The following is a 10,799-nucleotide window of genomic DNA, read 5'->3' on the forward strand; positions in this document are numbered from 1 at the left end:
CCAAATTATGTCCATCACTTTTTGTAACTACATATGTACATATGACTATCTAAGATAATAAAATATATAGTATTTTTGCTTTGCTAAGAAAAAAAATAAAGTTTTGTTGTAAAACAAAGTTGCATATTAAGAAACCTCCATCAAAATAAAGTTAACATCAAAAGCCAATTATACAATAAACAAGCACCAATCTTGGGTCCCATTTTAATACAATCATAAGAAGCAAGTTATAAATTATATGAAGAGTAGTATACAGAAAACAAGTGATAACAGGAAGAAACATGCATGTTTTTACATAATTCATAGAATCTCGGGAGATTTCTTCGTGCTTAATCTTCAAGTTGTAAACCTAAGCCAGAGTTTTGTGCATGGCAACACATCTTACTTGAACGGAGTGAAGTTTTGATAATACAGACATGGATGATCAAAGATGAAGTCCAGTAGAAAAGCAGAGACATCTAATATTCATCAAAAGTTTAGCTCCGTCAACGTAAAACCTGCTAGGAATTAATAAACAATTAAGTTAATAGGGATATAAACTTTACGTAGGATACAGGAGATCTACTACAACAGTTAGCTATTGATGAGCGACAAAACACATGACCAATGTACAAAATCTTATAGCTAATATTGCTAAGACTCTCTAGATCTCTGTAAGTAGGCTAATTAATTACTACAAAGATTAATCTGTGTTAATGAACACTCAGGACTATGGATAATATTAGCTACAAGAAGAAAGTAAGGACGGCTGATAAATATTTAATTAATTCAAAAATATTACTATAAAAACAAGTATTGAAGGGTTGAACTTGCAATAATTAAGCTCCACCTTCTGAAATTACAACATTATGGAGTAAAAGATTTTAGTTAATAAAAACAAGCTTTTTCAAAGTTACAGTTGATTTTCATTGGTTGTTACCATCTCGAAGCATTTTAATTTTGAGATCACATCAGCGCCCCAAAGTTGTCATTAGGAGATGATTTCAATACACTCTGAAGCGTTGTAGGGTGCAGATGTGGATTCTTTAATTTCAGCAGTTAATACAACTCGCTTTTAATAAGATAACTAGTAGGGACCCGTATGATGCTCTATTTTATAAAAAATAATTATTGTTAATTGAATATGAATAAATATTTTTTTAATAAATTTAGTTTTATTAATAATTTGTTGTAATTTTAATAATTTTTATTCTTTTTATTATTTTTAAATAAAATTTTGACTAATTTTAAATAAATAAAAATAATTATAAAAGCTAACATTTTTATTAATTCCACTAATAATTAACAATTATATAGGAATTACAACGGGGTGGGTTCAAAGCAAGGCACCCCATCGCTTTCCCTACCCCATAGTCAAGACACTTTATCCCATCCCCGCTCCATCCCCAATGTCACGCGGGTTCAGGGCAAGGTAATCACTCCTCAATGTCGAGCGAGTTCAGGGACAAGTCACCCCACTCTTCATCAAGGATGGAGAATCCTCAAATTTTTCTACTCCATCCCCAGTATTGAGTGGGTTCAAATAGAGGTGTAAATTGGGTCATGCTGGGTCAACACAACACGACCTGCATGTGGCCCCGCACATGCAAGTTGTGGCATGCTAGCCCACGAGGCATCTCGGGCTGTGGCTCCCTCCTCTAGGATAATTTGGGGGTTGGTTTGGCATAGCCCATGCCTCGAGCCCGCACAGGCCCATGCCGTGCCATGGGTCGGGTAGGTTCATGGGCCAGGCCATGCCGCACACCAAGCCAAACTCATCTTCGTGCCAATCAGGGGCCGAAACAACCTGTTTACAAGTCTTTGGAAGGTCGCCCTGACATTTTTTAATCCGAAGGGCATGACCTTGTAGCAATATAGGTCGAACTCGGTTATGAAGCTGGTTTTTAACTCATCGGATGGGTCCATCCGGATTTGGTTGTAGCCCGAGTAGGCGTCCAGGAAGCTTAGCAACTCATGTCCCGAGGTCGCGTCCACTAGGCGGTCAATTCTGGGGAGGGGGAAGCAATCTTTCGGGCAAGCTCGGTTCAGGTTGGTGTAGTCGATGCACATGCGCCACTTGTCGTTCGTCTTTTTTACCAGCACCAGGTTGGCCACCCAGCTCGGGTAATGGACTTCCCTTATGAAGTTTGCTGCGAGGAGCTTCTCGACCTCCTCGTCGACCGCCCTCCGGCGTTCTAGGGCTAAGTTGCATTTCTTCTGTCTAACGGGTTTGACTACAGGGTCAGTATTAAGTTTGTGAGTTATCAGGTCGGGGCTAATGTCGAGCATGTCAGCCGCGGACCAGGCAAAAATATCTAAATTTTGAAGTAAAAAACTCACCAGTTCGGTTCGTAGGGGTTCCTCGACGGAAGCTCCGATCTGAAGTGTGCGAACTGGGTCCGTAGCCGAAGTCGGGGTTGCAACTGTTTCCTCTCTGGGCGAAGCTCGTTCCTCACCCTGCTCCGCAGGCCGCTCTAGTTCGAGGTCATTGACCGCCTTGGTTTTTCCCTTCAGGGCGGCAACATAACACTTGCGGGACTCGAGCTGGTCGCCCCGCGCTACCCCCACACCGAAGTCCGTAGGGAACTTCATGTCCAAATAGTAGGTGGAGACCACTGCCCGTAGGATATGCGTGATCGGCCGCCCTATTATGGCATTGTATGGGGAGGGGGTTGCGACCACCAGGAAATCCTGGTTGAGTCTGACCACACAAGGCCATGTGCCGACTTCCACAGGTACTGTTATTTTTCCGAGGTGCCCGACTTCCTCTCCGCTAAAACCCACCAGGGGAGTGTTCGCGGGCTTCAGCTCGCTCCTCTGTAACTGTAGCTGGTCAAATGCCAATTTAAAGAGGATGTCCGCTGAGCTGCCCGAATCTACGAGTACGCGTCTGACCTCGAAGTCGCTGATCCATAGTTTGATGACAAGCACGTCATCATGGGGGTAGCGGACTCCTCGCGCGTTGTCCTCCATGAAGAAGATTGGTTCTTCGGTCTTTGGCCTCTTTGGGGGGTTCCTTTCCTCGAGGGCCGCTTCGCGAACTGAAGTCCGGGCCGCTGTCGAGGTACACCCTACTACCACTAAACCTCCCACAATTACATGGATAGCTCCCCGAACTGGCCTCTCTTCCGGAGGCTGTCGCTGCAACGGCTCGGTAGGTCTGTTGCTAGACTCGGGGGCATCCTTTTCGTGCTCCCCTTGCTGACCTGCCTTACTGTTATTATTGTTGTGTTGTACAAAGTTTCTCAAGTATCCGCGACGGATGAGCCCCTCTATCTCATCCCGGAGATTATTACACTGCTCGGTACTATGACCATGGTCTCTATGGAAACTACAATACAAATTCTTATTTCTCTCGTTCGGATTTCCCTTTAGGCGAGGTGGCCACTTCACTTGTGGGGCGTCCTTGATTGTCATTAAGATCTCGGTCCGCGAGGTGGCCACTTCACGGCGGACGAGCCCCTCTATCTCATCCCAGAGAAAAGACGGGGGCATCCTTTTCGGCTTTGGCTCCCGGGCCGGGTTTTTCCTGTCGATTGGGTTGGAGAGCTCGCCTTCCCTCTTTCTTTTCTCGTTCCTACCTTCGGTTCATTGGTTGATTTTTTCCTCTGTCCTCATGAACTTGTCTGCGAGCTTGAGGAATTCGGCTACGGTTGCGGGCTGGTTAGCTACCATGTGCCATTTGAATTCTTTGTGCGTTACCCCTCTTTTGGTCGCCGCGAGCTGCACCGCGGGGTCCAACCGCGGTATTTGCAAGCATAATTCATTGAATTGCTTGATGTAGCCCCAGATGGATTCTCCTTCCCTTTGGACTACTCTGAAGATGCTTTCCTCTCTTCTGGGGCACTGTTGGCTGGTGACAAAGTGTGCGGTGAAGACCTGCACGAACTGGGCCCAACACTATCGACCCGGGGGCCAGGTTCCTGTACCAAGTGCGGGCTACCCCCCTGAGGGTGGTGGTGAAGGCCACGCACATGCACGGTTCGCTGGACCTGGCGATGTGCATTTGGGACTGGAAAGCGTCAACGTGGTCGTTGGGGTCGAAGGACCCGTTGTACTTGTCCAGAGGTGGGAGCTTGAAATTTTTGGGTAAGGGGACTGCCAGAAGTTCTGATGCGAGGGGGGAAGGAACCGAGAGAATCGAGGCAGCTTCTACCTTGTCCGAGCTCGTCTCTCTGCCTCTGAGCTCTGACAAGACACGGGTGGCGGTTCGGTGACTTCGCCGGTGCCTTCGTTGTTGAGTGGGCCTTGTACTGGCGCTGCTGGCCTCCGTGTTGCCGAGCTCGATGGGCCCGGAATGCTGATAGTCTGCCGCCAGGGCGCCGAATCGATTTTCCGTGAGCGGGAACTCGGGCTTGGAGCACCGAGGAGCCGATCTCGCAGGCGAGGTTCCCGACCCGCCTGCGAGCTACGAGGCGGGGATGATTTTTTTCTCTCTTCAGCCTGGGGACGAGGCCTGGCTGTTAGGGGGGTTCTGGGGCCGAGAGGCCTTTCCTTGGTGGGTGCGTCCATCTTGCGGGGAGGCCTTGACTGGCCTCGGAGCGGGGTGGCGAGGTGGAAGTAGTGGTTGGTTCAGTGGCAGTTGGGGGAACTGCTGTTGATAGTGATACTGGGAGATGTTGTGCAACACTTGGTGCTGGTGAAGCTGGTGCTGCTGGAACTGTTGCATTTGGGCTTGCATTGCCCGCATGCACTGCATCAGGTCGTCCAACCGGTTTTGGCTGGCTGCCAGGGGGACGACAGTCGGTTCAGTAAAGGTTGTCTCAATAGGGGGAGGAAAGGGGATGCCTGTGGCAGGAAGGTTTACGGGCGCCACTGCTTGTGGCGCATTCAAGCTGGGGATCCCATCCATCGAAAGGGGGATGGTGAACTGTCCAACGCACACCACGGGGACTTGAAGTTGTTCCCCGGTGGTGTTTGTCTCTGTGCCACGTCCGGTGTTGCTGGAGGAGGCCATGAGTGTTGGGTTTTTTGAAGAAAAGGGGGTATGGAAGTTTGGAGGGAGGCCTTTTGAAGTGTTCCACTGACGGCGCCAATTGATGAAGCGTGATCCGGCTGGTCTTAGCTGTCAATGACCTTGCTTCTGAACTGAATAGCAGGGAACCTGAAACGGAGGAGATGAGGAAGCTTTGGGGGGGAACCCGGTGTAACGGCTCCGAAGCTTAAGTTAGAATCCTTCAAAAGCAAGATAAAACCAAATAGCGCAAAGTTTGCATACCTTGTTTGTTGGGGGCAGGGGGCTCTTATAATCACTTCGCGCATTCGCTCCGAGGCCCTTGTCAGGTCGGGTATGATTACCCTTGCGCTTGTCAATTCGGCCGTCGTCCTTTCTGCTGGGATAGAACTGTCACTGCCTAACCGTTTCTCTAACTGGAGATGGCGGTGTCAGTGGCGGTGGCAGGTGGCAGTTTAGAGTGCGGCCGCCAAGCGTAAGATCCCAAGTCAGTCAGGTGCGGCGCCCTCGGGCACGATCTTCCTCAGTGTCAGGCATGGTACGACTTGTTTGGTTTTGGTGCCTAGAAGGTGATGCGGAGTGGTGAGCGAGGCGAAGTCTTGAGTTCGGAGGTATCTATAGGGCAGGTCAGTTCGACGAGGTGTATCCCGAACTGTTACAAGGCAGGCTAGTTCGACGAGGTATACCCCGAGCTGTTACAAGGTTGGCCAGTTCGGCGAGGTATACCCCGAATTGTTACGAGGTTGGCCAGTTCGGCGAGGTATATCCCGAGCTGTTACAAGGTTGGCCAGTTCGGCGAGGTATATCCCGACCTGAAGGTAGGCCAGTTTGGATTACTCTGGTTTTGGGACAAGGGTGAATTCAGGCCCCCCGTAGGGAGTTCGGTCCGCTGGTGTCCCCTTATTCACGCCTTAGGCTTGGCCTTTTTGCCGAGCTGTTGTTTCTGCCACATATCGCATAACTGTGAGGTCGGGCCAAATCTTCCGAAGACATGGGAATCTCTCTAAATCATCTCCTCAATTGGCTTAGACGAAGAACTTTGTATGACCCTTTCCCTTTCTAGTTGTTACAAAGTACCCGGACAAGAAGCGTCCAAGTCGTACAACTCTGCGAGGTATGTATTGTAGGCGAGTTACAAACTTGATACCCTGTAGAAAAAGATAGCAACATGATATGAGAAAAAGAAGGAAAGCAACCAAATAACTTGTGTAGCAAAATTAATAGATTGGAACGATGTAAGAACCTGGCCTGGGATTACTTTTGGATATTTTGCATATGGATTTGGTTGAATCCACCAATTTTTGCCATTACAATATACAAAACCAAAATTTTCCACGAATATGTGAGATATCTTTGGCCAATCTTTTCTTGTGTACTTTTTGTACTGTTTCTCTAGAAGAGGGCATTCAAATAAATCCAGTGACTGAAATGTGGCAGGGAGTCCATTTTCTGGAAAGGACTTGAGTTTATGAGCGTCAGAAATTCCCAGATATTCTAGAGAGGTGAGTCTCTGTAGCTCTCCAAGTTGTAGGAACTCTAGACTATTAACATTCCAGAAACGAAGTTCGATAAGAGAGGTGGGCAACAACCACTCCTCTCCTTTCTCAGGGAAGGAGATGAGACCGGGGCAGTCACTAATGGTCAAATCTTCAAGAGATGTAAGCTTGTTCAGTCCCGTGCACTTGGGTAGGGTGTCTAGATTGTTGCCGCATCCGCTGATGATAAGTCTCTTCAGTGTCGTGGGCAATCCCCCTTCTGGAAAGGTCACCAGTCGTGGACATTTGAATATCCACATTTCTTCAAGGGATGCCATCAAGTTGTTCATGCCGTGGGGGAAAGACTCAAGATTGCTGCAATCTTTGAACCAAATTATCTTCAAGGTGGGCCACCTTCCATCAGGGAAATGCATGAGAGAGGAACACTCTTCAATGGTCAATACTTCAAGAGACGTTAGCTTGCGAAGCCAACCAGACCCACAAAGGACTTCAAGATCACTACAATCGACCATGTGTAAAGATTTTAGGGAAGTGGGCAACAACCAATCCTCTTCTTTCAATTCTGCAGAAGATGCCAGACCAGGACACTTAGAAATGAGTAAAAATTCAAGAGTACTGAGTTTATTGAACCCCAAGGTCCAGAGCTTCAACCTCTCACAGGAAATGATAGAAAGTTTATTTAGGCTGGGGGGCAACGTCATTGATGTAAGCCCTGGAGTATTCTCAATGGTTAGACGTTCCAGACAAGTGAGGTTATAAAGATGTGGCAAGGCCTCAAGTTCAGGACATTCAGTAATTTTCAAATATTGAAGAGAAACAAGGTGATGTAAGCCCACTATCTCCTTCCCAAGATTGGGACATTTTTCAATTACCAATTCTTCAATTGATGTGAGGGATTGAAAGAATTCTTTAGGTAGGCATACGAGACTTTGAATACTAGAAATACGCAAGGAGGAAAGAGAAGTTAGTTTGGGAACAATGTGAAACAGTAATTCCCCATTCAGATTCAACATTTGTATTCTACAAATAGATGGAAGCCGTGGAAGAGATACCAATTCCAAACATTTCTCTACCTTCAAGGATGTCAAGGATGGAAGATGGTCTGGCAATTCCCTCAATTTGAGACAGTTGCTCATGTCAAGGTCATGAAGACAAGAAAGTTCTTTACCTGCCATCGAAGAAGAACAAGAAGCTGATGATGATGAAGATGGTTCATTTGAGATACTTGTGCATCTTCGAGGAGAAGTGAGTTCTTGACAATTTTTTAATTTCAATTCTAACAAGGAAGGAAACCGATAAGAAGGCAATCTCCTCAACTTCGGACAATCTTCAATTGTAAGCACACAGAGGCGAGGGAATAGTTGTTCACACTTAGCATCTTCTTCTTCTTGGTCTGTCCCTCCGAAACACCATTTCTCCCATTCATGGTTCTCCTTGAATATCAATGTTTCTAGTGATTGAAATCCTGCCCCACAAAATTCAGACCCCACAGACCGTAGATTATCCATACCCAGTATCTCAATATGTTTGAGCACGGGTAGCCCTCCAAGAGGAGGAAGGACCTTGATTTGTTTACATTTGCCAAGCTCAACTTTTACGAGTTTGGAAAGCATCCCAATCCAATCAGGGAACCACGATCCGTGATAGCAATTAATGATTAATTGCTTTAAATTGGAATGAGGTTGCAGACATTTGATCACTTCCTCATCAACAACTCTTCTTGCGTCCCTTGAATCATTTCTCCATTCTAACCTCAACACTTCAATGTGTTCTTTTTTGTTCAGATTGGCCTCAACAGCATCCTTAGCAATGACTACATTCTCTAGCTTCGAAATGCAAACCTCTCCCTTGAGGTGCTTCAAATCCTTCAACTCTCCAATTGTAGTGGACCCACTGTTGATGCCTACAATGAATTCAGACAAGCTTTGAAGATTAATCAGTCTTCCAATTCCATATGGCATTGCCTCTACCTTCCATCCTTGGGGAGTCTTGATGTGTCGGAGGTTGATTAGATTGCATAGACCTTCAGGTAACCTATTGAGGCAAGGAAGTATTAAAGTTTGTAAATTGTAGAGGCTACAAATTGACTCTGGTAACCATGTAATATCTAGGTTGCGTATGTCAAGATACCGTAGGAACTTTAAATTGCATATTGAATCTGGCAACTCATAGAGGGTACCTTGTAAGCACAACACCCTTAAGAATTTCAGTGAAAGAAACAGATCATCAATGTGGTTATCATCAAAGAGTACTTCATAATTTGCAGGTTGAAAAAATGTGCGTAGAGTCTTGGCCTTGCAAAACCCATTAACCTGTATTGGTTGGCTTCGTGTAGGACAGAATGATGCATGGCGAGTATTTGGTGCAATGTTGATCAACTTATTGCTCTCCAATCTGAAGCATATCTCCCTTGAAATAGATTGTGCTAAATCGTGAATGAGATCGTGCATTACAAACTTTGTTTTGTCGTCGCGAAAACATTGAAAAAATGACCTCGATAATAGATCATCAAAATACTCACAACCTGTATCTTCCATTAGCTTTTCACTTGTTGAGTTTACAAATCCTTCTGCCATCCACAACAAAACTAACTCCACTCTCTGAAAAAGGTATCCCTTTGGAAAGATTGAACAATAAGCAAAGCAGCGTTTCAGGTGTGCTGGGAGATGTTGGTAGCTCACTCTTAGAGCTGGCAAAACATTGTCTTTGTCCTCTGGTACATCCCATTCTTTGCTTTTTAATATACATCTCCACTCTTCCTCGTTCGTTTTAGATCTTAAGAGGCTTCCAAGTGTCTTTGCAGCAAGAGGCAAGCCTTTACATTTGCTCACAATTTTCATACCAATATCTATCAGATTTGGATCTGGGTCTCTGGATGCAAATGCACATTGCTTAAACAATAACCAACAATCTTCATTTGATAAACCCTCCAAAGCATGAGCAGAAACCGTGCCCATGAGAGATGAAACTGTGTTACTTCGTGTGGTTACTAATATTTTGCTTCCTTGTTTGGCAAATGTTAGAGGAGCTCTCAAGGCATCCCAGTCATTGCTGTTCTCATTCCAAACATCGTCAAAGACTAGTAAAAATCTCTTCCCACTCAATGTATTTTTAAGTCTAACTTGCAGTGGATCCAGGTGTAAGAAATCACTAGACTCCCCAATGGCAGACTCAAGGATGGCCTTTGTTAGAGCCTTAACATCTTGATTGGACACATAAACCCATGCCTTGAGATCAAAGTGATCCTCCAGCCTGTGGTCATTGTATATCAACTGAGCCAGAGTTGTCTTTCCAAGCCCACCCATTCCAACAATCGGAATTACATCAAACACATCTTCTTCACTTGGCTTATCCAACAACAACTCAATGATCTTGTTTGCATCGTTTTCTCGACCGTAAACACGTGATGCATCAACCAGAGAACTCGTTTCTCGTCTCTGTGTATTTTCAACTAAGGGAATCGCTCCAGCACCTTCTGTTAAACCGAGTTCATCCCTTTCTTTTGCGAGTTCCTCTATTTTCTCTGTGATTGCTTTTATTCTAGATGCTGTACCAGATTTATCAAATATCTCCTTTATCTTATCAAGTGGACTAATAGAAAAGAACGGGCTCCATACCTGGTCAGCATCAGCCCGATGAGTTTCTGATTCCAATTTGAATCGTTCAACTTCGGTCGTGTATTCATCTACTATGTCTTCTGCGTCATAAACCAGATGCTTGAATTCTTCTAGCCACATCTTCACTAAGGAGTTACTAGTCTGTTTTCGCTCAGAATCATTGACCACAGCGTGGATCTTCACCAATGTAATTCGCAGCTTCTTAAGGTTCTTGTCAACACCCCACAGAGATTGAAATTCTCTAAGGATTGGAGAGGACAATTTGTCGAACAATGTTTGAAGGTATGCAGAAAGAAGTGCCTGTGCCACAATAGACATCTTGTAGTCAGTCGAATGAAAAATCGAGAGATGGAACAAGAGAGAAGAGTTACAAGGAGCACAACGCCCAGGCTAGCTCAAGTTAAATTCAATTATAGGATGAACGATCAGAAAAGAATATTCTGTAGCTTTGCTCTGTACTCTAATTTCGTCACTAGCTTTTCCGTGTAAGTCATAAAAATCGATTTTGGTCTTGAAAGCGTTTAACAATTCATTGCTGTTGGTGCGCAGCTATCAAACGCATCTAGACCATGCTGGTTGATTAAAAAAAAAAGTTTGGTTGCAATGCAATTTTATTTGCATTATTGCAAATGCATTGGACCATAAATGAAAATAATGCAAATTTTGGTTTAGTTTAGTTTTGAGTTATAGCATGGGTCGGTAAGGTTCGGCAGAACTTGGAACCAAACCGGTAGGGGTTGGTTTCAAGGTCCA

At 45.3% G+C, this 10,799-nt stretch overlaps 1 protein-coding gene across 1 annotated transcript; it reads right to left on the bottom strand.

Annotated features, from left to right (window-relative positions):
• Nucleotides 1-216: 216 nt before the first annotated feature.
• On the bottom strand, nt 217-10,364 carry LOC148847781 (putative disease resistance RPP13-like protein 1). The gene is made up of 3 exons (XM_088951894.1): nt 6,177-10,364; nt 5,198-6,081; nt 217-497 (listed from the first exon to the last, which is right to left on the bottom strand). Exons 1-2 carry the CDS (start codon nt 10,362-10,364, stop codon nt 5,959-5,961), a joined length of 4,311 nt encoding a protein of 1,436 aa, XP_088808020.1. The 3' UTR covers nt 217-497; nt 5,198-5,958.
• Nucleotides 10,365-10,799: the final 435 nt, after the last annotated feature.

The sequence above is a fragment of the Nelumbo lutea genome, chromosome 6 (assembly GCF_056320005.1).
Source record: "Nelumbo lutea isolate HS-2025 chromosome 6, American lotus-T2T, whole genome shotgun sequence".
Lineage (NCBI taxonomy): Eukaryota > Viridiplantae > Streptophyta > Magnoliopsida > Proteales > Nelumbonaceae > Nelumbo > Nelumbo lutea.